General features: G+C 35.7%; 1 protein-coding gene across 2 annotated transcripts in view; it reads right to left on the bottom strand.

The window, feature by feature from the left end:
• The window catches only part of LEKR1 (leucine, glutamate and lysine rich 1), a 224,905-nt gene that overhangs the window by 172,141 nt on the left and 25,560 nt on the right, over positions 1 to 27,204 (bottom strand). The window contains exon 3 of one of the 2 annotated variants that reach the window (XM_070792615.1): positions 26,921 to 27,135. The exons of the other annotated variant lie outside the window; for it this stretch is intronic. Within the exon in view, the coding sequence (XP_070648716.1) occupies positions 26,921 to 27,135 (215 nt within the window). The remainder of the gene's footprint in view (positions 1 to 26,920; positions 27,136 to 27,204) is intronic. 2 annotated transcript variants of the gene reach the window in all.

Here is a 27,204-nt window from a genome sequence, read left to right on the forward strand (position 1 = left end):
TTTCTACCCCAAACCTAGACAATTTATTTGATTTTCAAAGAAGAGTGATAGTACTGCACTTAAGGATGCTGTTCCTATAATCTTGGTGAAGTTGAATGTTAATATTTTGATTATTAATGATCAGTAAGGCCAATCCACTGTTTACCCATCTATTTCCCATGAAGTGATGGGACCGGATGCCATGATCTTTGTTTTCTGAATGTTGAGCTTTAAGCCAACTTTTTCACTCTCCACTTTCACCTTCATCAAGAGGCTTTTGAGTTCCTCTTCACTTTCTGCCATAAGGGTGGTGTCATCTGCATATCTGAGGTTATTGATATTTCTCCCAGCAATCTTGATTCCAGCTTGTGCTTCTTCCAGTCCAGCGTTTCTCATGATGTACTCTGCATATAAGTTAAATAAGCAGGGTGATAATATACAGCCTTGACATGCTGTGATTCATGGGGTCGCGAAGAGTTGGACACGACTGAGCGACTGAACTGAACTGAAGGCCAATCCAAAAGACACGTGAAGGGACCTAGTGAACAGTATATTCTCATACCCACAAGTTATCCCATAGTTAAATTCACAAAGTCTGATCTATCTGATTTTCAGATTATTTCCCAAGAGGCCCATGCCATGAACTTCAAGATTTATGAATAAAAATTAAGAGCCAAAGAAGGTTTGTCCAATGCTAGTTCTTCACCATGATCTTGAATACAAAACTACATTATTTTAGACTTCTCTACTCTCCAAAATTTAGAACCTGAAACCTCCCCTGATAGCAAAGGCATAGTTAGAATTCCAGAGCCCCTCAGTAACGGAGATTCTCCTATATATCTTGATCTTACAAGGCTCCAGTATCCCACAAAGGGCTCTACTGAAAAACAGAAGCCGACTAAGGAAGACCTCTTGAAAGTTTTTGAATAGCTACTTTACTGCAAACAGGAAGCTATCATTAGCGGACCTGAGGCACTTCAAACAACCTGACCATCAAACCAGGCTAAATATTAGCAATAATTCTCTCCACTCAGTCTCATCTATTCATTTATTCATTTATCAAAAAACTTCAGTTAATTCAGAAGACTTGCTGGTTGGTTAACTGGCACTAAAGGTTAAGTACTATAACAGCAGGCATGCATAGAATTTTATGTAAGCACAGAGAAGAATTCAGTCAAGGAAGTTATATTGGTAAAAGATGAATTAGGGTTAGTGTAGGGCAGAGGAGGGCCTAACAAGCGAGGAATTGCAGAAGGGTATTAGCCAAACCAGAGAAGCTTGAGAGAAGAGCATATTCTGGTTAATTCTTGGTGGTTCCTGTGGAGTGAAAACAATTAAGAGCAAACTGAAGATCATGTGAGCCATGTTATGGAATGTACACTTTTCCCTCAGTGCTAGAGGGCACTGGAGGATTTGAGGCAGGAATCAGATTTGCCTTTTAGAAAGACTGTTCTGTCAGAAGTCACTAAGAAACTTGCACAGAGACTGAAATTCAGGAACATGTGAGGAGAACCCTCGCCTCCTATCAGTCCTCTCCTTTAGAATCTTGTTTCGCCTATACAGTTCAACTTATAGATGTTTTCACTGATTGAGAGCATCAGTCAGTGCTTACTCTACTTCACAACTATTGCCATGTGATTCCCCCACTTAGAGACTCGACTCCTGCCCTCAAGCCTTTCCCCTCCCTCCTCTCTCTCCTGCTTGTTTCCTAACACCGATTCTGACTCCAGGCCTGAGTTCAATAGAATTAAAGACTTGAATGTAAAATGTGAAAACATAAAACTCCTAGAAGAAAACATAGTGGTAACCTCATTGCATTAGTCTTAGCCATGTTTTTGTGCACCTGTCTCCAAAAGCAAGGGAAACAAAAACAAACATAAACCAATGGGGACTATGTTAAATTAAAAAGCTTCTGCACAGTGAAGGAAACTATCATCAAATTGACAAAAAAAAAAAAAAAAACCTATGGATGAAGAGAAAAATACTTGCACATCATATATCCAATAAGGGGTTAATTTCCAAACTATATAAGAAATCCATACAACTCAATCTCAAAAAACAAATAACCTGATTTATAAATGGACAAGAGACTTGAACAGACACTTTTCCAAAGAAGACATACAAATAAGTCAATAGGTATACGAAAAGGTGCTCAGTATCACTAATCATCGGGGAAATGCAAATCAAAACTACAATAAGGTATCACCTCTGTTGACTGAAAAAAAATGCACAACATGAGAGTTGTGAGTTAAGTTTTATTTGAGGACTATAGCCCAGGAGACAGCATTTCAGCTTTGAGAAACGGCTCCAAAGAGGTAGCGGGGAAGGTCAGTATATACGTGATTTTGGTACATGCAATCATCCTCATATTATTTTGCAAAAGATTTCTGCTAGTCTTGTGAATATTACGAGGAGCAGATGTCACCATGAAGGATTTGACTGCTTTTCTAGATATTTGGAGATGCAAGAATTGGGTTCATAAAATTGTCTCCTGAAAGTATCTATCTCCTGTTCCACCAGTTTTTCTCAGAGCACAGAGTGCATCATTCCTGATCTCCATACTGAACTCCTTTCGGGGGTATTGAAGGTCAACAGCTGCAGTGGCTCATAATTTGATTCTTGTTGAGGTAGATGGCAAGCACCAATTTGTAGGTGACTCTTTATACCTGTTAGAATGGCTATTATCAAAAAGACAAGGAATAACAAATATTGGAGAGGATGTGGAGAAAGGGGAACTTTCATATTCTTTTGGTGGGACTATAAGCTGGTGCAGCCACTATGGAAAACAGAAAGGAGATTCCTCAAAAAATTAAGACTACAACTACCACATGACCCAGCTATTCCACTTCTGGGTATTTATCCAAAGAACACAAAAACACTAATTCAAAAAGATAAATGCAGCCCTGTGTTTACTACAGTATTATTTACAATAACCAAGATATAGAAACCACCTAAGTGTCCACTGAAGGATAAACAGATAAAGAAGCTGTGGTATGTACACTCAATGGACTACTACTCAACAACTAAAAGGATGAAATCCTACCATTTTGTGACAACATGGATGGACCTTGAGGGCATTATGCCAAGTGAAATAAAAGTGGAAGTAGGTCAGTCGTGTCCGACTCTTCGCGACCCCATTGACTACACAGTCCATGGAACTCTCCAGGCCAGAATACTGAAGTGGGTAGCCTTTCCCTTCTCCAGGGGATCTTCTCAACCCAGGGATCGAACTCAGGTCTCCCATATTGCAAGCAGATTCTTTACCAGCTGAGCCACAAGGGAAGCCCTAAGTGAAATGCTTACGATTATGATTCCACTCATATGTGGAATATAAAACAAACAAACAAAACAAAAACTCATAGATACAGTGAACAGATTAGTGGTTATCAGAGGGGAAAGATGTTGAGGGGTGAGCAAAACAAGTAAAGGGGGTCAACTGTATGGTGATGGATGGTTACTAGATTTGTAGTGATGATCACTTTGTAGTGTACAGACATGTCAAATCATAATTCTGTTTACCTGAAACTTATATAACTTAAAAAAGGTTCTTCTGGAGTGTCACAGTATAAACAAATATAAAGATGTCTATCTAGTTTCCCATAAATACTGCACTGTGCTTTGGTAAAATAGAAACATGCTTTTAGAAAATAAATGCCCATATTCAAGGTTGCTGCCTTTTTTCTTACATACCTTCTGTCAAAGAAATGCTCTTTGATATCAGGGGTGAACTGATAATGCTGATCTCAATTAACAGCATAGAGACACCTCAGAGTTGCCTGATAAATATAATGTAATATTACAACTTAACTGACTCCAAATATACTAACGAGGAATTTCTGACAGTTGGAACAAAAGAATGCACTTTAGTTTACCTGCATTATTTATGATGGAAACATTAATTTAATAATGACTTACAACTTCAGAATAAGTACGAACTATTTACATTTAGAAGTAAGTAAAAAGTATAACATTAGGTTTGTGCTGTGTGTGTGTGCTCAGTCATGTCTGACTCTTTGTGACCCCATGGACTTCTCTGTACATGGAATTTTCCAGGCAAGAATACTAGAGTGGGTTTCCATTTCCTATTCCAGGGGATCTTCCCGACCCAGGGATAGAACCCACGTCTCTTGTGTCTCCTGAACTAGCAGGTTGATTCTTTACCAATGCTCTACCTAGAAAACCCAACATTAGGTTGCTGCTGCTGCTCCTGCTAAGTTGCTTCAGTCATGTCCGACTCTGTGCAACCCCATAGACGGCAGTCTACCAGGCTCCCCCTTAACATTAGGTTAAGGGTTAACCTAATAACCCTTAAGGGTTAATTAAATAACCCTTAACATTAGGTTAAGGGTTATTAAATCGAAGTGGTGAAGTATTAAGCACATAATGCTTTGTCATCCTGGTTTTATTATTTATATATACTCAATGAATTAAAACTGAATATGTATTAAAATTAGATTGCTTTTGGCAAATAATGCTGAATTTTGAGGTCAATTACAAACGGTGAGATTTCACTTCTCTTAATTTTGGCATTTAAATAAATGAGTTAGTTCAGTATGCTACTTTATATTGCTTTATATACAATATACAATTTATACACTATATATACAACTTATATACAATACAGTTGCCCTTGTATTGATATTAAAATGTTTATTTTTCAAAATCATCTTTTCCTACAGTTCAGAAAACTTTTATAACAATGACAACAATAACAACAAAAGTAATAAGGAACTCCACTGAGCATTTACCAAGTGCCAGACACTGTGCTTAAATATTTACATGAAACATCACAATACTCCTATGAGGTTAATTCATTACCAGCCCCATTTGACAGACAAGGGAATGAAGAGGCAGAGAGGTAAGCAAGCTGAATTAGGTCATACAACCAGCAAAGATCAAGCCAGGATTTGAACCTATCCTGCTACTGACATGGAGTTGACCATACTTTACTCTGATTTTGTGCGTGTGATTATTTATTTGCATATCACTTTGGAAGATGGATTTTTATTTGCATATTGTACTTTGACTTCTGTCTTGATTAAATTGATACTTACTGGAGATTGACAGGAATTGAGGAGTGGGAAATGGCCTTATCAAGAAAGGGAAGTGAGCTGCAGCTAAAAATGTTATGCACATGAAGGAAAGTTAAGCAGAAGATTAACTTTACACATATTCCCAAACATACTTTTTTTTTTTTTAATCCCCTCACAAAACCCAGGACTTCACAGAGGGAAAGAGTTCAGTGGTAATTCTCAAGAAACTTTATTTTCATGGGCATAAATGTTTGCACAATCAACCCCAGTTAGTCTCTGTCTTTCAGCACCGTAAGCATTTGGCATACTGCTCCGCTCCTTTCCTCCTGAGAGAAAATACAAATGCTTGCCAAAGCACTTAATATTCTAGCTTCCACAGCAAATCTCTTTCATCTCCTTCTAACTCCTTCCAAACTGGCTTCAGATTTGGGCAAAAGAAAGGTACTGGAGGAAAGAAGCACAGGGGGTTATTGGTGTTTCTCTCTTTTTCTACTGTGACAAACAAAACATGCTCATAATTATATGAAACATATTTTTCTTTAGTATAATTCTTGCTATCAAAGCTAGAAAGCTCTCGAGCTGAGCTATGACTTCCCTCTCACAACAGTGTAAAACCGTAGGCTAATATTATAGTATAAATGAGGTACTAAATGATTGGCTTCTAACTTGTTGACAATTTTAAGTTTTACTTCCATAGCTAACTTTTTTCCTCTAAAAGTGATAGGAAACAGAGAAAATTATAACCTATTCGTCTAGATGTAAAGATATGAGTGAATAAAATATCTAGCCAAAGAAAACAATATTAATAAAGAAATCTAGGATTTAACATTTACAAGAAAATAAACTTTCTATTTCAGAAAATAAGAGTTCTAAAACAGGTTACAATAATGTTTCTTTTTACAGAGGCATGAACATAATATGTTTTTCAGCTCATATTCTAGTTTTTCATGAAGTTAAAAAAAGAAAAAGAGACAGGCTTGTGTTTGGAATATGACACTGGTAAGAAAGACCTGAAAACACTGGATAAAGTCTGACACAGAAGAACAATAATGATAAATATTCCAAGAAAAGTCTGCCTTTAACAGACACAGCTTAAGAGAAAAAAATGACAGGTTAAAAGCAAAAGATTAGAGAGAGAAAACAAATAAATCTAAGCAAAAGGAAAGGAGCAAAGAACACAGCACGTTGAGCTAGTTATCTTTCCTCAGATTAGCAGCCCCCAAGATGGCTGGATATTCTATCAATAAATAGGTATTTTTAATCATTTTATTTTTGCTACTCTCTCTGTGCCTCTCCAAAATCTTCTGACTTACTATCAAAAGAAAGCCATTAATTTCATTTCACAAATTTACTTATTTTACAAAACCAAGGTTATTAACAAAAGGATAAACAAAACATAAATCACAGATCTATACATGGCTTAGTGAAAGTGTTGTGAATTTGGCACTAGTTTTCCTGAGCCATGTTGTATTTTCAGTCGCAGCCTAAGTCTGGGATATATTCTGCTGTTAAGATTGGTCTTGCCTCCTAATGGTACACTTGCTTTTTAACTAAGTGTTGACCAACTCTTTTGTCCCTTCTCTCCTACTCCAAACTCTCCTACCTCCTTTGACCATCTCTAAATCAATAGGATTCAGTTGGATAGTTGCATTAGATGGAGAGAAAAGCTACATAAATTTAGATCGCATATTAGACAGAATCAGTTCAGTTCAGTTCAGTTCAGTTACTTGGTCGTGTCTGACTCTTCGCAACCCCATGGACAGCAGCACACCAGGCTTCCCTGTCCATCACCAACTCCGGAGCTTATTCAAACTCATGTCCATTGAGTTGGTGATGCCATCCAACCATCTCATTCTCATCATCCAGAATGTTACTAGATATAGTAACATACTGAAAATGAAGACATTCTTTCCATTCCCTCCTTGTATCATTATGTTCACTGTTATCACAACTCTTATTTGCCTGTTAATGACAGAACATGGACTGAACAACTCAAGTTTGTCAAAATAATTACAGAATGATACAAAATAAATATAAATGAATATTCAAATACTTTTCTTAAGATATACCACTAGGAAAAAATTAGAAAGTGATGAGTCATTCATGAATAAATGAGTGAATGAGTTAACCTAAATCTTTATCTATAGATTTTTATTCAAATGGCAGGAGGAGAGGCAGAAGGATTACCCTGATCCCAGCACCTTACCACAATAATTATATTCCATTTAAACTTTTTTAAAATTTTCTAGTAGAGAAAAATGATTCCAAATTAGACCAACATTAGGATTAAAGTACATATAATTATATGAGTTGTTGTTTGAGTAATCTCCCTTGAGTAATAACCAGGGTATTTCTGTTAATATACCAATAAAGAAGAATATATAATCATTCAGGTTTCTCCTTTTTTTCAAGTAGTTTTCAATAGAGAATTCAGAATTCATAGGTACGATTCTGATGACCACACAAAACATCTAAAAAATAATGTATAATATTTATGAATACTGATTTTAAATATGAAGTCTTGCTCCCTGAAAAGAAAACCAATCTACTATTTTACTAATAGATAATTTGAAAAAGAATGTTTTCCATGAAAATAAATGTGATTTTCTTTTACCTTTATCTCACATACAATATGAGTCTAAACACAAAGGATCCTGAAGAAAAAAAAAAGCTTTAAAAAGATGTATGTTAAGTTCTTCTGCATAACTGATACATTAAAAATGTATAATTACAAAATAAAATTTCTTCTTGTTCTCTTTAGCTTTAATAAATTAAAAGCTAATACCACATTTAAATATGTATTTTCCTTCTTCCCAGGCTCCTTGCCATACTCCATCTGGAATTTGGGCAAGGAAAATATCATAAATCATTTTCCATTTTTCCTCTCTCTGTTTCTCTGCTCCCTACTCTGAACTCAAGCACAGGTATTCCACAAGGCGCCAGCTGGCAGCAGGTAAAATACATTTCTCCTCTTCTGAGAGCAGAGAATGATAAAACCCAGGAGTAATCATATACAGGTGACAAAACTCAATATAAAAACTCATGTCCATTAACAGAAAAATGGAATATAAATTCTAGGAAATTGTTATGATTCAATATTTTAAATTATGTTTGAATGATGTGCTTTCCAATGTGTCATTGACATTCATCTGAAACATGTAGAAGCAAAGTGAGAGTATCTTTCACAGCAATCTAAGCATTTATCTGGGTACAAATATTAAAGCATTCAGCATGAGTGAGGTTGCCTGCTGAGACAGAAACTGAAATGCCAGGAGGCATATTAAGAGCCATTGTAAATGATGCAATTCGTGGCAGACAGCCATTTAGAAGCCTACATGCATTTACTGTTAACAGAAAACAGAAGTGGCAGCAAGAGATATACTGTTCCATTTCTCCATTCTTGACATGAATATCATTTATAATACAGAACATCACATATGCCTGAGTACCTTCCAGAAAACACTTCTATGTTATGTACAGTGGTAAAATAAAAATGAAATACATTACAAAAACCATGGCTTCATGATTAATATCATACATCTCAATCACTCAGCAAATTAGCAAATACCTCCCATACACTCAGGTGGCACAGTGGTAAAGAATCCACCTGCCAATGCAGGAGACACGAGATGTGGGTTCAATCCCTGGGTCGAAAAGATACCCTGGGGTAGAAAATGGCAACCCATCCAGTATTCTTGCATGAACAATCCCATGGACTGCAGCCTGTCAGGCTCCTCTGTCACAGTCAGACATGAGTGACTAAGCACGCAGGCCCATGTATCCACCACTAGGTACTAGGTCCTATGGGTTATTCAGAGGGAGATAAAGACAGTTACTGCCCTCAAGGACTTTGACATATTAAAAGGCAAGACTTAAGGACAACCATCAACAAAAACATAAAATAAGACAGTACCTACTCTACTGTTAAATGATTTGTTTGAAAATATAAGTACTATATTATAGACTTCTGCACAACAAAGGAAACCATAAATAAGACAAATGACAATCTTCAGAATAAGAGAAAATATTTGCAAATGAAGTAACAGACAAAGGATTAATCTCCAAAATATATAAACAGCACATGGGCTCAATATCAAAAAAACAACCCGATCAAAAAAATGGGCAGAAGAGTTAAATAGACATCTCTCCAAAGAAGACATACAGATGGCCAAGAGGCACATGAAAAGATGCTCATCATCACTCATTATTAGAGAAATGTAAATCAATACTACAATGAAGTATCTTCTTATACCAGTCAGGAAGACCATCATCAAAAAGTCTACAAACAATAAATGCTGGAGAGGGTGTGGAGAAAAAGGAACCCTCCTACACTGTTGGTGGGAATGTAAATTGATACAGCCATTGTATAGAACAGTATGGAGATTCCTTAAAAAACTAAACAAAGAACTACCATATGACCCAGCAATTCCACTACTGGGCATGTGAAAGTATTAGCCACTTAGTCGTGTCTGACTTTGCAACCCCATGGATTATAATCCACTAAGCTCCTCTGTCCATGGAATTCTCCACGCAAGAATACTGGAGAGGATTGACATTTCCTTCTCCTGAGGATCTTCCCGACCCACGGATTGAACCTGGATCTCATACACAGCAGGCAGACTTTAGCATCTGAGCCACCAGGGAAGCCCTACTGCTGAGCATATATCCTGAGAAAACATTAACTCAAAGAGATACATGTACCCCAATGGTCATCACAGCACTATTTACACAAGTCAGGTCATGGAAGCAACCCAGATGTCCATCAGCAGATGAATGAATAAAGATGTGGTACATATATGCAATAGAATATTACTTAGCCATAAAAAGGAATGAAATTGAGTCCGTTGTGATGTGGATAAATTAGAGCCTTGTCATAAAGAGTGAAGTTAAGTCAGAAAGAGAAAAACCAATATCACTAATGCACATATATGGAATCTAGAAAAATGGTAGTGATGAACCTATTTTCAGGGCAAGAACAAAGATGCAGATGAAGAGAATGGACTTATGAACAAAGCAGGGGAAGAAGAGGAGGGGCAAACTGAGTGAGTAGCATTTACATATGACATATATACACTACCATGTGTAAAATAGATGGCTAATGGGAAGCTGCTGTATAACACAGGGAGCTCAGCCTGGGGCTCTGTGACAACCTAGAGGGATGAGGGTGGGGTGAGAGGGAGGCTCAAGAGGGAGGGGATATATGTATACTTATGGCTGATTCACATTGTTGTATGGTAGAAACCAACACAACATTGTAAAACAATTATCCTCCAATTAAAAATAAGTAAAAAAAAAACCAAGTAGATGGGAATGTGATGATATCTATGGTGGCGAGGAGCAGGATGAATGACTGTACACTATCAACCTTGGTTAACAAACACAGAAAGGGAAAAAAAGGTGAGAGAAGTGAAACAGAACCGAATTGCTGCCAGGCACAGAGTAATGTGTGTATCATGCCTGTGAAGTAGCTATTTCTCTGACCATTTTATAAATGAAGAATCAAAAGCACAAAAAGAGGGAATCCTCTGGCACTCCAGTGATTAGGACTTGGCACTTTTACTTCTGAGAGCCCAGGTTCAACACCTAGCTGGCGAACAAAGATCCCACAAGCCACACAAAAAAAAGCTATATGCTAAAAGTACAAAAAGATTATGAGGCAGGCAAGGCCGGGGGTTAAACGATAGCTGAGCCTCTACTGTCTGTACAATATCATACACTGCTTCCCTTCCTTTATTCTTGTCCCACTAGGATTTAGTCCAATAAAAACTGTATTTTGTATTATAACGATAACTAATTTTAAGTAAGGGAAATTAAAGGGGAAAAGATAAATAGAAGGGATACTGAATGTCTGGGACAGAAACTCTACAGAGTAAATTAAAAGCTTGAGGGGAAAAAAGCTCTCCTTTAAAAACACAAAGCAGGAAGAAGTGTACCTTATTTTGGTAACCATGTTGCTATAGTAACAACATGATGATACACAGAAGAGCTTTCAAAGTTACACTGGTAATAAAAGATATACATGAATACAAAGGTCTATTAATGTTGTTGAATAAATATCAGTCTCTATAACCTTGCCAGATCTGGTAATGAGAAACCCATGTAAACATTATTTATACCAATAGTAAAAAAGAGCTGTCAAATTCTAGCATTTACTATGTGTATGTGTCCACAGAGAAAAAAGAAGAATGGAAAAGAGTATTCTCCATGCCTAAGTACTTTAGTCTGGAACACAATCTAGTGCTGGTAGAGGAGAAAAATGGAAATATAATGAAAAGATTACCTGGTCTTAGGACTACATGGTATAAATAAAAATTGTTCAGGTTTCTCAATGTTTAAGAAATCCATAATATAAATATCAGTATAATAAATTCATATCTATACATCTAGACTAAGAGAAACATGAAATAGATGTCCAGGTTTAAATTACTTGCTAATAACACTCTGTGTCTATTGGAGTCAATTTTCAGTGGCCTGAAAAGAACCAATGCTCTTCCAAATGGTACTCAACCTTTTCTTTCCAGTGCTCCCCATGCTCACATTCCCAAATACAGTCTCATCAGTAACAGCTTCTGTTTCACTGCAGAGATTCCCACTTGGCCCCAAAAGGTAAATAAGAATCCTTGGAGAGAAATGAATGTTTGAGAAGGCCCCTAGGTATTTGAAATAATTGTCTACGTGCTGTGATTAGTCGCTCAGTCATGTCCAACTCTTTGTCTAAGAAGTATGCGCAAACAATGAGAGCTATAGTTTTCCATCAGTTCTTTGTTCTATAAAATCTTGATTACCCAAATCCATTGTCCCAAACATTTTTAACATGTATGCCTCTTATATTGTTTCCATAAACAACAGAGAATACGGTACAAGTAGAAAAAGCTGAGCCTAGATATCTTAAAGACCTTAAAAAAAACAAAAAATGGAGCTCTGGATAAGTTTCTTGAGACACTAATTTTTTCCTTCTTCGGGAATTAAAGCAAGCATGAATATGTGATTTTCTGGAGGGAAATGGAATGCACAGAGAGGGAGGCCCTGCTAGTGTCTTCTGTCTTACAACTTCCACGGCTGTTCAGTCACCAAGTCGTGGCCGACTCTGCGAACCCGTGGACTGTAGACCACCAGACTCTCTCTGTCCATGGGATTTCCCAGGCAAGAGTACTGGAGTAGGTTGCCATGTCCTTCACCAGGGGATCTTTCTGACCCAGGGATCAAACCTGGGTCTCCTGCGTCTCCTGCTTGGCAGGTGGATTCTTTACCACTGAGCCACCTGGGAAGCCCCTTCCTTACAACAGAACCTATTATTTCAGAAAGCAACAAGCCAACTCCCTGAAGTAAGTTCCCCAAACTACCCGGCAGTTGTGGGAAAGCTTCTGACCTCCTATCACAGGCACTTCCCCTGACAGCTTCTCTCTTCATATTTCTGCCTAGAAGTATACATTTGGCAGTGCAAAAGCCATCTTGAGATCATGAAGGGATCAGTATGAGACTGAAGGCCTACTCAGTGAGAAAGATGTAATGAGCGATGGAAACGGCTAGATCCCTGGTGACATTCTGAGTTGCCTACACCCCTTCTTAACTCAAGAAACAAACAAATCCTTGTTCATGTAAGCCATTTGCTGCAGAAAGTGTTACTATCTGACATAACTGGTCTATGAGGGAGGCAGTTTTGGCAGAGGAAGATGATGACTCACAAAATCTGCCACGTTTACCCTATTATCCTCTACTCCAGCCAGGTAAATCTATTCCTCCAACTGTCTTCATTTATAAACTCAGTGTCTCTACACTCTATTAATTTGATTCCAAACTGTGGGCTCTGAACCCTTGGTACCTACCTATGCCCTTTCCTTGAGCTGACTAGTCTAGACTTGACTTCTACAGCTTACCTGATTTGTGAGAATGGCCAACTATCAACAGAACTCCTAAGTCTAATTCCTTATAGACAGGCCTATCCTTTTTTTGCTCAAATTTCCATGGATCATCTCAATTTGGTGTAAGCAAGAGAAATTGAAAAGGAATTATTTAGCAGGCATGTAATGATGCATATATCTAACTACTGACTTTTGTGAGCTAGCTATTAACATTGTTAAATTTTAAGTCATTACTTAAAAAAAAATGTTCTTAGTTACTCAGAACAATATTTAATTTTACTAAAAAATCAACCCAAGGTCACAACCAAGATGGAGTAGCTCTTCGACTCCCAAGTCCATCTCTTAACTAAAAAACCCTGATATCATATAACACAAGCACAGCAAAACCATGAAAGGCAAAAAGAAGATGGCAGGTGGCCTACTGACTTCAAGATTTGAGAAACACCAAAGCAATGAGATTCCTGAGTTTTATTATTATCTCCCATATATCCCAGATGAGTGTTATAGAAAGTTCCAACCCAGAAACACCAACAGCCAGAGACCAAAAAAAAAAAAAAGCTTCAAAAAAGTCTGATCAACTTAGCTGATCAGGTAAAGTGTGACTAAATAATTGAAAACAATCTTGGTAATATTCACCTTCTCAAGCCAAATATCAACTGTAAACTGTACCTCCCCAGCTCATAGTTTCAAGACAGACACAACTGAGCAGAGTTGATATTCCATACCACCACAGCCCTGCCCTATTGATGCAGGTGGTGCACTCCAAGTCTCCTGGCTGGTGTAGTATCCGTGGGGTAAGCTAGGAGCTGATCTTTCATTCCCCTCTGTAGAAGCAAGACATGCTCCAACACCCCCCACCAGGGTAGTGTCAGTGGGGTCAATGGGGAGCTGAGCCTCCACCCCCACCCTGCACCAATGAATCCGAACAAAGTAGTACAAGTTGTTAGTAGTAAATAGTCCATTTTGAGCTTCCCAGGTAGCGCAGTGATAAAGAATCTGCCTGCCAACGTAAGAGATGCAGGAGATGCGGGTTTAACCCCGGGTCAGGAATATCCCCTGGAGTAGGCAATGGCAACCCGCTCCAGTATTCTTGCCTGGAAAATTCCATGGACAGAGGAGCCTGGCAGGCTACAGTTTATGGGGTCATACAGAGTTGACATGATTGAGTGACTGAGCACACAGTCCACTTTTCTTATATTCTTGGTGTCAGTGAGGCCCAGTGGGGAATCAAACCCAATTGGCAGCAAAGAGACCAAAGGAAGCAGTGAAAAACAAGACTAGTGGCACTCTTATTCTGACTCCCTACACATATCCTGTCAGAGGGTTTCGGTTAGAAGCCTCTAACCCCACCCAGCATCAGTGAGATAGAAGAAGGTGGTGTGAGACAAGAGTAGTCAGTTTGCTTCCCATCCTCTGGTGCCAGTGGGATGTGGAGGGAGCTGAGCCTTTACTCCCAGATGGCATCAGTAAGGCAGAATCAGAGCCGGCTGGCACCTAACTTCTCCCATCCTTTGGTATCAATGGGACACAGAAAGAAGTCAAACTTCTGCCCCTACTCTGCTACAAAAAAGTGTAAGACAGCTCTTTGGTTCTCCCCTTCTGGTGTCAGTGAGTTCAGTGGGGAACTGATCTTATATTCCCATGCAGAGACACAAGAACCTGCAAGTCGGTGACTCACTTTTGCCAGAAAGGTGTGAGTGGGGCTAAGGGTGATAGGTTAACTTCAACTTCACCAGTCTGATACAAGGCAGGGGGAACCTTACTTTTGTTTTTGTTTTTTTTTAGCACCCCCCACCCCTACACCCGGAACCTTACTTTTGAAAAGTAGTATCTGTGGACACAGCAGGAAGCTGAACAAACACACCCATTTGGCTTTCATGCTTTACCACAACAAGGGGAGTGTGTGTTTTAAATATATATATATATATATATATAGAGAGAGAGAGAGAGAGAGAGAGAGAGAGAATAGGATCCAGTCTCATAGTGTAACTTCCAAAACAATTAGGACTCAATAGAAAATCACTCATCATGCCAGAACCAAGAAAATCATAACATTAATTAGTAAAGATAATCAACAAACCCAGCATTGAGATGAATCAGATGTTGGAATTATTTGATAAGGATTATAAAGCAGCCATCATAAAAATTCTTTTAAAAGCAATTAAAAATTCTCTAGAAACAAAAGAAAAAAATAGAAAATCTCAGCAAAGAAATATAAGTTAAAAAAACTAAGTAGAAATGATAGAACTGAAAGATAAAATAAGCAAAAGAAAAAAAGAAACAAACCTCATAGGACAGGCTCAACAGCAGAGTATAATGACAGAAAACAAAATCAGAGAATGTTAGGACAAATCAACAGAACTCACCCAATGTGGACAAGAATGAAAATAGAATAAATAATTAACAGAGTCTCAGGGACCTGTGTGACAAAACAACAACAAAAAGCTAAAATTCATAAGATTTAAGTCAAAGAAAGAGAGAAGAAAGAGGAAGTATGATTAAATAATATTCAATAATGGCTGAAAACTTCTAATGGCAAAAGATATAAACCTACAGATGCAACAAGCTGTAGGAAAGATTCTTTTCTATACAAATAGAATAAACCCAAAGAAATCCATGTTAAGACCATCATAATTAAACCACAGACTATGATCAATTATGTATATATACTGCAATAACTAGAGTAACCTCTAAGAAACCTATACAAAGCAATATATTTAAAACACTATAAGTCAAGATATAATCCTAAAAAATGTTCAGCAAACCAATCTGAAAGTAAAAAGAGAAACAGAAGTAAGAGAATCAGAGGAAATAAACTGGACACAAATAAAATGGCATACATAAACCCTAACATATAAAGAATTACCTAAATATAAATGTAAATCTAAATACACCAATTAAAAGAGATAGGCAGAGTGGAGTAAAAAAGAAATATTCTTCAAAAATATGTTGTCTATAAGACTGACTTCAAATTCAATGACATAAGTAGGTTGAGAGTAAAATAATGGAAAAAGTATACCATGTAATAAACAGTTTTTAAAAGCAGTAGTTGCCATATTAATATCAGATAAAGTAGACTTCAGAGCAAAGAAAATTACTAGAGACAAAGAATACTACATAATGATACAACAATCAATCCAGGAAAACAAAAATTTTAGATATGTTCATACCAAACAAAAGAGCTACAAAATACATGAAGCAAAAATTATAAAACTCAAAGAGAAATAGACAAATCCACAATCAGATTTGGGAATTTCCAATATTCCATTCTTAGCAACTGATAGACTCATTAGACAGAAAATCAGCAAGGAAATGAAAGAACTCAAAAACATCAATCACCAGGTTTTAATTGCCACTTTTAGAAAACTCCACCCAACAACAGCATTATACACATTTTTTCCCAAGTACCCATGGAACAGTCATCAAGGCAGATGCATATCTTTGGCAATAAAACAATTTTAACAAAATTTTAAAAGTTGAAATCATACAGAGTATGTTCTCTGACCATAGTGGAATCAAACTAGAAAACATTAATAGAAATCTGACAGGAAAGTCTATAAACTCTTGGAAACTAAATAGCATACTTCTAAATAATCCATATGTCAAAGAAAAACTCTCAAAGGATAACTAAAGAATTATACAAAAACACATAGAACTGAATGAAAATGAAAATACAACATATCAGAGTGTGTGCAGCACAACTGAAGCAGTGAAGAGAGTAAATCTGTAAGTGACACTTCCTAACATTTAAAGAAAAACCTGATTGAGCTCCTGTCAGAGGGAGGGGAATAGCAAATATTTTAAATATGCCAGAGCTTTCTATTATGTTTAACACGGCCTTCCCTCAGGAGAAACTATTTTAGCAGACCTTAACCTACTGGGATAATATCTGAGCCTAACTGACCTGACAAAGGGAAAAACCCAGCTCTAGCTCATTCTAGAAATACTGTGTCACCTAAGGGCAGGGTGGGGGGATGCAAGATCTGGCAACTGAGAAATATCTGTAAAGTTCACAGTCCACAGGCAAAGGCTCACTACAAGACTGAGACATAAACACAGGACTGCAGAATACTTCTCCTCCCTTGACATTACCACCACATTACTAAAGGTATATATTGCAATTCCTTTTACACCTTTATGTCTTGTCCACCTATCAACAAAAACTTATAGTGTATACTAAAAAGCAAAAAAGGAGTTTGAAGAGACTGAACAAGCATCAAAACTAGAGTGAGATATAGCAGGAGTGTTAGAATGATCAGATCAGAAATTTTTTTAAATTATGATTAATGTGAAAGGGGATGTAATACAAAAAGGAGACAACATATAAAGAACAGATGGATAATATAAGCAGAGACATTGAACTTTGAAGAAAGAATCAAAAAGAAATTAGAGATTAAAAAAAAATACTGTTTAACAGAAATGAAGAATGCCTTTAACTGGCTCATTAGAATAGACATTACTGAGGAAAGAATCTCTGTGCCTGAGGATATGACAATAGAATTAAAAAGCTTCTAAAACTGAAAAGCAAAGAAAAAATTAAAAACATAATAGAATATCCAAGAACTCTGGGACAACTATAAAAGATATACATTTGCCTAATAGGAATACCAGAAGTAGAAGATATAGAGAAAGGAAAAGAAGAAATATTTGAAATAATGATTGATAATTTCCTCTAAATTATAATAATGTCAGACACCAACCACAGATCCAGGAACTTCAGAGAATACCAAGCAGGATAAATGCCAACTAAGGCTTAGCATGGGCTTTCCTGGTGCCTCAGTGGTAAAGAATCCACCTGCAATGCAAGGAATCACAGAAGATGCAGGCTTGAGTCCTGGGTCAGGAAGGTTCCCTGGAGGAGGGCATGGCAACCCAGTCCAGTATTCTTGCCTGGAGAATCCCATGGACAGAGGAGCATGGCAGGATATAGTCCATAGGGTCGCAAGGGGTTGGACATGACTGGAGTGACTGAGCACACATGCACATATATATTTATACATATATACATATTTATGTATGCTTATTTATAAGTAAAATAAACTGCAGCAATGATACAAGGGATGGGAGGGGGAAATTAGGAATATTTAGCTATTATAAGGCACTTGCACTACCGATAAAGCAGTGAAGTGTTACTTAAAAGTTGACTTGGCTTAGTTATAAAAATATATCACAAACTCTGTGTGTTAGTTACTAGTTGTGTCCGACTCTTTGGGACCCCATGGACTGCAGCCTGCCAGGCTCCTCCATTCATGAAATTTTCTAGTCAAGAATACTAGACTGGGTTGCCATTTCCTTCTCCAGGGGATCTTCCTGACCCAGGGATTGAATCTGGGTCTCCCTCATTGCAGGCAGACTCTTCACCATCTGAGCCACCAGAGGAGCCTCTAAAGCAACACCTTAAAAAGTGAGCAAAAGAAATAGAACTGATATTCTGAAAAAGATAAAATGGAACTATATTAAATGCTTGACTAAATCCACAAAAGACAGAAAAAGTGTGGAAGACAAAAATAACAACAAAGAAAAAGGGCAGCAAATAGAAAACAATAACCAAAAAATGATAGGTATTAATCCAACTATATCAGTCATTACTTTGATTATCAATGATTTAAATACACCGATTTAAAGACAGACTGTCAGAGTAGGTCAACTATCACATTGTCTTCAAGAAACACATTTTAAATATAAAGACACACACAGACTAAAAATAAAGGGGTGTAAAAAGATACATCATACTAACACTAAACAAAAGAAATTTCAGACAGAGATTTCAAAACAAGGAACATTATCAGAAATAAAGAGGGGTATTATATAATGATAAAGGGGTCAGTGTTCTAAGAAGAGATAACAATCCTTAACAAGAGAGCTTAACAACAGAGTGTGAAAATATAGGGTTGACACAAAAAGTTCCTTCAGATTTTTCCATAAGATGTTATGGAGAAACCCAAACAAACTTTTTGGCCAACCCAATATGTAAGGCAAAAGCTACAGAGCTACAAGGAAGAACAGATTAATTACTATTACAGTTGGAGACTTTAACACCTTTTTACCAAAAATGGACAGATCCAGGAGGCAGAAAATCTGTAAGTTGAACTCAATAGTATCATCGCTCAACTGATATAAACTGACATGCATGGATGACTTCACCCAAAAACAGCAGTACAATGCATTCTTTTCAAGCTCACATGAAGCATTCTCCCAGATAGACACATTCTGGACCATAAAATACATCTTAACAAATTTAAAGGAATGAAAAATCATACAATGTCTGCACTCAAACATCTAACAATGAGATGAAGTTAGAAATTAAACTGAAAGAGCTAGGAAATCCCAAAATACTTAAGAGATTAACCAACACCCTTCTGATTAACAGATACATCAAAGAAGAAATCACAATGAAATTTAAAAATACTTTGAATTAAATGAAAGTGAAAATACAGCTTACTGAAATTTGTGGGATGTAGCAAAAGCAATGGTTACAGGGAAATTTATGGCACTGAAAACATTTATTTGAAAAGAAAGATCTAAAATCAGCAATTTAAACTTCCACTTTAGGAAACTAGAAAAGGAAGAGCAAATTAAATCCAAAGTAAGCAGAAGAAAAGAAATAATAATAATTTATATAACTACAATAAAAATTTCACCAGAAGTCAATAAAATTGAAGTAGGAAATCAACAGAGAAAAAAATCAATAAAACCAAACGCTCAGTAACATTTATAATCTTCAGATAAGGTGAACAAAGGAAAAGGGAGAAGATTACAAATTGCTGATATCAGAAGTTAAAGAGAAATCATCAATAGAGATCCCTCAAAAAACTAAAAATACATGATCCAGCAATTCCACTCCTGGGTATAGAACCAAAGGAAACAAAATCATTAATTCAAAAAGATACATACACTCCAGTATTCAAAGCAGCATTATTTACAATAGACAAAATATGAAACCTACCTAAGTGTCCATCAAGAGATGTATGAATAAAGAAGAGGTGTTATAGTTATACAATAGAATACTACTCAGCCATAAAAAAAAATGAAAATTTTCCATTTGTAACAATATGGATAGACTTGGAGGGCATTATGCTAAATGAAATAAGTCAGACAGAGAAAATACGAATAACATATCACTTATGTGTGGAAACTAAAACCCAAAAAACTAATGAATATAACAAAATGAAAACAGAATCACAGAGAACAAACTAGTGGTTACCAGCAGGGAGAGAAAAGGAGACAATACAAAGGTGGGGGATACAGAGATATAAACTAATATGTATAAAATAAACTAAAAGGATATACTGTACGACATGGAATACAGCCAATATTTTATAATAACTATAAGTGGAGTTGTAACCTCTAAAAAGTATAAATCACTATGCTATACAACTGTAACATATAATATTATACATCAACTATACCTCAACAGAAAAGGAAAAAAGTACAAAAAATTTTACAAAGAAATACCATGAATAACTCTATGCCCACAAATTTGATCACCAAGATAAAATAAATCAATTCCTTGAAGAAATGCTAAAACTCACACAAGAACAGACAATCTAAACATAGCTTAACCATAAAAAAAATTTCAAAAAAGTTTCATCAATAATTAATAAACTTCCAAAACAGCACTAGGCCCAGATGGAGTCACTGGTAAATTCTACCAAATATTTAAGGAAAAAATTATGTCCATTCTCTCTTCCAAAAGATTGAGAATATTTCCCAACTCATTTAATGAGGCCAGCATTACCCTAATACTAAACCATACAAAGGAATTACAAGAAAACTACAGATCAATATCTCTCATGAACATGGAAGTAAAGTCCTCAATAAAATATTAAAATATGTAAAAATCAATTATATACCACAACCAAATGGGATTTATTCTAGGTATCAAAGCTGGTTCAACAGTCAAAAACCAATTAGTCTATCACATTAACAGGCTAAAGAAAAATCACACAAGCATTTCAACAGGTACAGAAAAAACATTTGACAAAATCCAACATCCATTCAAGATAAAACTCTCAGCAAACTAGGATAAAGAAAAAATTCCTCACTTTTATAAAAAAAAAAATTTAGGGAATTCCCTGAAGTTTCAGTGGTTAGGACTCTGTGCTTCCACTGTTGGGGGCACAGGGTTGATCCCTCGTGAGGGAACTAAGATCCCAAATGCTGCGCAGCACAGACAAAAAAAAATTACAAAAAATCTACAGTTCATGTCATATTTAATACCGGAAAACTTGAAGGCTTCCTGCTGAGAGCAAGAACAAGATGTGTGCTCTAACTACTGCTATTTAACATTGTATAAGAAGTCCCAACTTGTTCAGGAAGACAAGAAAATATAGGTATACAGATTAGGAAAGAAGAAATTAAACTTTGTTCACAGACGACATGATCACCTATACAAACAAACTGAAAAAATCAACAAACTCCTGGAACTAACAAGTACTTTTAGAAAGGCTCCAAGATAGAAAGTTAATTACACAAAAGTCAATAACTTTCTTACATACCATGAACACATGAAATTTAAAATCATTACCATTTACATTAGTGCCTTCCAAAAATGTAGGTATGAGGTGCAAACTGATGAAATATATATAAGAACTATATGAGGAAAACTATAAAACTCATATGAACAAAAACAAAGAAGAACTAAATAAAAGACATATTTAATGTCTGTGGATTATTAAGATTCAACATTGTCAGGACATCAATTCTTCTCAACTTGATCTACAGATTTAATTCAATTCCAAGCAAAATCCCAAATAAGTTATTTTGTGGATATGGACAAATTCTGAAATTTACATAGAGAGGAAAAAGATCCCAAATAGACAACTCAATATTGAAGGAAAAGAGCAAAGTTGAAAGACTGACAAAATCTGCCTTTAAGACTTAGTATAAAGCTACACAATATTAAAGATAGTGTTGTTTTGGTGGAAGAATAGACAAATAGATTAACGGAACAGGACAGAATCCATAAATGGAACCAAATAAATATATGGTCAACTGATCTTTGACAAAGGAGCAACAGCAATGTAATGGAGCAAGGATGGTCTTTTTAAACTGGAAACAACTAGACAACATCCTCATGCCCCCTCCTCCATCCTCAAAAAAAGGATTCTAGACACAGGTCATACACACTTCACAAATATCAACTCAAATATACATATATTTGAGTTGATATAATATAACATACAAACTGCAAAACTCCTATAAGGTAACATAGAAGAAAACCTAGATGACCTTGAGTACAGCAGTGACTTTTTAAATATAACAACAAAGGCAAGATTCATGAAATAAACAAGAAGCAGGACTTCATTAAATTTTAAAACTTCTGGTCTACAAAAGAGAATATCAACAGAAGTGGAAGATGAGCCACATACTGGGAGAAAATATTTGCAAAAGACACCTGATAAAGAACTATTGTCTAAAATATACAAAGAACTATTAACACTCAACAATAAGAAAACAAGCAATATGATTTAAAATAGGCAAAAGACCTGAACGAACACCTCAGAAAAGGAGACATACAGATAGCAGACATAATAAAATATATTCAACCTCATATGTCTTCAAGGAAATGTAAATTAAAACACAAGATACTATCACATACCTATTAGAATGGTGAAAATCCAAAACCCCAACGACACCAAAGGTTGGTGAGAATCTGGTAACAGGAACTCTCATTCATTGCTGCTGGGAATGCAGAATGAGAGAGCCACTCTGGAAGACAATTTGGTAGCTCCTCACAAAATTATACATACTTCTACTATATGATTTAGTAATCATACTCTTTGGTATTTACCCAAATGAGCTGAAAATACATGTCCACACAAAAACCTACACATAGATATTTCCAGCAGCTTTATTCATAACTGCCAAAATTTGGAAGCAACCTAGGTGTCCTTCAGTTTGGTGAATGGATAAACTGTGGTTCATCCAGAGAATGGAATATTATTCAGTCCTAAAAAAAAGAAACAAGTTATAAAGCCATGAAAAGACATGGAGTAAATTTAAATGTATATTACTAACTGAAAGATGCCAATTTTTAGAAAGTTACACACTATAGTACTCTAACCATATGACATTCTCTTTCTTCTTCAGTCATGTCTGACTCTTTGCAACCCCATGAGATTCTCCAGGCAACACTGCTGGAGTGGGCTGCCATGCTCTCCTCCAGAGGATCTTTCCAACCCAGGGATCAAACTTGTATCTCCTGCATTGGCAGGTGGGTTCTTTACTAGTGTCACCTGGGAAGCCCGTTTTGTTTTGGGGTACAGCCAATTAACAATGTAATAGTTTCAGGTGAACAGCAAAGGGACTCAGCCGCACATACACATGTATCCATTCTCCCTCAAACACCCCTCCCATACAGGCTGCCACATAACATTAAGCAGAGTTTCATATGCTATATAGTAGGTATTTTTTGGTTATCCATTTTAAAAGTAGCAGTGTGTCCATGTCAATCATCCCAAACTTCCTAACTATTCCTTCCCCACCTCCTTCCACCAGCAAAAAGTTCATTCTCTGTGAGTCTGTTTCTATTTTGTAAGTAAATTCATTGGCATCATTTCTTTTTAGATTCCATATAAGAGACGTCATATAGTATTTCTCCTTCTTTGACTTATTTCACTCAGTATTACACTCTCCAGGTCCATCCATGTTGTTGTAAATGGCATTATCTCATTCTTTTTAAAGGTTGAGTAATATTCTATTGCATGCGTGTACCATATCTTCTTTATGCATTCTTCTGTCAATGGACATTTTCAACAATATGACATATTGAAAAAGGCAAAACTATGGAGACAACAATGGAACAGTGATTGCCCATCCTTAGAGGGGAGGGAGGGACAAACAGGCAGAACACAGGATCTCTAGGGCAGCATTATCTATTCTGTATGATACTACAATGGCAGATATATGGTATTTAATATTTGTCAAAACCCATGGAATTTACAACATCAAAGGGGCTCTGTGACAATCTAGAAGGGTGGGATGGGGAGGGAGATGGGAGGGAGGTCCAGAAGGGAAGGGACATGGGTGTACCTATGACTGATTCTTGTTGATGTATGACAGAAAACCACAAAATTCTGTAAAGCAATTATCCTCCAATTAAAAAAATGAATAAAGTGGCAAAAAAAAAAAAGCTAACCTTAATGTAAAACCATGTATTTGCGGTGATAATGATGTACCAAAACAAGCTCATTAACTATAACAAATATTTCTCTGTGATATGGGGTGTATATAATGAGAGAAGTTATAGATGTGTTGTTGTTTAGTTGCTAAGTCATTTCCAACTCTTTTGTGACCCTATGGACTGTAGTCCACCAGGTTCCTCTGTCCATGGAATTCTCCATGGAAGAATACTGGAGTGTGTAGCCATTTCCTTTTCTAGGAGACCTTTCCAACCCAGGGATTAAACCTGCATCTCCTGCATTACAGGCGGATCCTTTACTGCTGAGCCACCAGGGAAGCCCTTATAGGTGTATAGGAACAAAAAATAAATAAATATTTATAAAAGAACAATAAAAAACATGAAATCATAAATCCAACTAATAAACAGATTAAAAGACTTACCAAAACAATACCATAAAAGTTTTAAATATATGTTATTTTTCAACTTGCTTGAATCTAGGTTAGCAAAAGCCAGAACAAATTTCTGTTGTTTGCAACCAAAAGGACTTGACACAGAACCCTTTCCAGAACTCGGCATATTTTTTTTAAATTTATACCAAAAAACATACAATAAACAATAAGATAAACCATGAGAAAATATTAGCAATGTGTAAATAAAGTATAAGTCCATATTATATTAAAAACTCCTTAACATAAACAAAAACATAGAAATAGCACCATAGAAATTTGGACAATATATATGAACAAGTAATTCATAAAAGAAGAAATATACATATCTAATAAACATATGAAAAAAAATTCAACCTCACTAGCAATAAAGAACCCCACTCCAGTACTCTTGCCTGGAAAATCCCATGGATGGAGGAGCCTGGTAGGCTGCGGTCCATGGGGTCGCTAAGAGTCGGATACGACTGAGCAACTTCACTTCCACTTTTCACTTTCATGCACTGGAGAAGGAAATGGCAACCCACTCCACTGTTCTTGCCTGGAGAATCCCAGGGACGGGGGAGCCTGGTGAGCTGCCGTCTATGGGGTCACACAGAGTCAGACACAACTGAAGTGACATAGCAGCAGCAGCAGCAATAAAGAAACACTAAATAATCATGAAGTAACTTTTTTTTTTACCAAGAAAAAAAGTGAAAATTTGAGAAAAGAAAATTGCAATACTAACAAGATCTAAGAAAATGGCCACTTTATAAACTATTGGCCAAATATAAATTAACCCTGTCTTCTCAAAGGACAATTTGGAATAATGTCCATCAAAGTCTTAAATTGGCATTTACTTTCTTTTCAGCAAATTCACTTCCAGGAATTTATCCTATAGAAAAACATATGTACACAAGAATATAAATATAAATACTATGTGTAGTCATAAATACTGGAAATAATCTAAATGTTGAAAAGAGAAATGGTTCAGTAAATTATGGCATATTCTTAGTAAGGAAGACATTGTAGCAGTTAAGAATAAGATAGATCTATATGTATAACATGGAACAATTTCCAGAATATAAAATTAAGTGGTAAAAATCACACATACTTTTAATATATTACTTATATTAAAAACTAGTCTATTGAAAAATAGTTTTAAAACTACATAGCTTAAATATAATATATTACAAATATTTTTAAAATATATCTTTAATAAAGCTTAAAGAACAATGAAGGATCTAGAAACATACACCAAACCATTAAAAGTATTACTTTTTATTTCCAGTGAAAGTAATCAGAAGAATAAAAAAGGACTTTCTTGAATTTTCTTCTATATATTTCTTTTATTTTGTATGTTTACATAGTATTCATATAATTACTAAAGAAAGTAAACTATAACACTAAACAAAAGAATCTGACAAGCAAAAACCCTCCGTATTTAAATTTTTAAACTAAATACTTTAATTTTTTTTATTTCTCCACTCAAATATGATTAAATACTTTTTCAGACCTGAAATTCAAGAAAACAAAAGTTTCCTAGCCAAAGACTAAGAACTGATATTTAATATAATTATTTAAATTTGTAATAAAATTTAAGACAAGTACTTAATCCTAAGAGATTTAAGAAAACTTCTACAAGGATACAATGTTCAATATATTCATTAGTTCATTGTTTATTACATCAACTGTCAATATTTTAAAGTGGAAAAATATTCATTCAAAGGAAAAGTCATGAAATAACAGCAAAAATCCTTTGTATTATATAAGCTCCATGAGGTGTCTTTAGGCAGAATAAATTGCTGATTGGACCTGACCAGCATTAGGAACTCAATCTCTGATTTTACTCTGATTTTACCATTTAGATTTATAAATAAGGTTTCCATGTTATGCAAAGGTTGCCAAAACATTAAAACTGGCACATGATTGTAAATCAATAAAGTTGATTTTATTCCAGCTTTATTGATTTAGAATCATGTGCCAGTTTTAATGTTTTGGCAACCTTTGCATAACATGAAAACTTTATTCTATAAATCTAAATGGTCAAGGACATCTAAAAAAATATTAGATATAAAAATTATCAAAATTCACCTGATTTTTTATAGACAAAACTTTCTAATGATAAAAATTAAGATATAAATCTGGAGAAAAGTAAAAGTCAACCCATCTCAACCTATAGTTACTGAATTAATTGGTTTCTAGTTATTCAGATGGATAGAGGAGGCTGTGGTCCATGGGTCACAAGAGTTAGTTATGACTTAGCGACTAAACCACCACCACCAATGATTCAGATAGAAACACAGCCTCAAAGGAATATTCAGATTATGTCTAGGAATTATACTTAGTAATCAGTAATAATTAATGAACAAATTCAAATGTACCAAGGTATAAATTATACTTGATATAGAGAAATTCTAGAAAAACAAAAGTCAAATCTATTTTCTGTACTTTTCTTCCAAACTAAATAAATGATAGAAAAGAATAACATACTCTAACCTTTCTGTTTGGGATTCATTGTCAATTTTGTACTGTTCAAAATCTTGGCTAAGAGACTGTAGTTTTTCTTGAAGTCTCTTTTCACGTTCTATACTTCCTTGATAAAATTTCATCTCTTTTTCCATTGCTTTTACTTTTTCTTCCATAGCCTTAAACTCATGTAGAATTAGATAGCTGACTCCACAGTACTTACAAACTTTTTCTTCAGGAGACATCTATAAAATAGAACATACATTTACTGAAATGATATTTTTTTATTTCTAAAAACTAAAGTTCAACCATCT

The sequence above is a fragment of the Bos indicus genome, chromosome 1 (genome assembly GCF_029378745.1).
Source record: "Bos indicus isolate NIAB-ARS_2022 breed Sahiwal x Tharparkar chromosome 1, NIAB-ARS_B.indTharparkar_mat_pri_1.0, whole genome shotgun sequence".
Classification (NCBI taxonomy): domain Eukaryota; kingdom Metazoa; phylum Chordata; class Mammalia; order Artiodactyla; family Bovidae; genus Bos; species Bos indicus.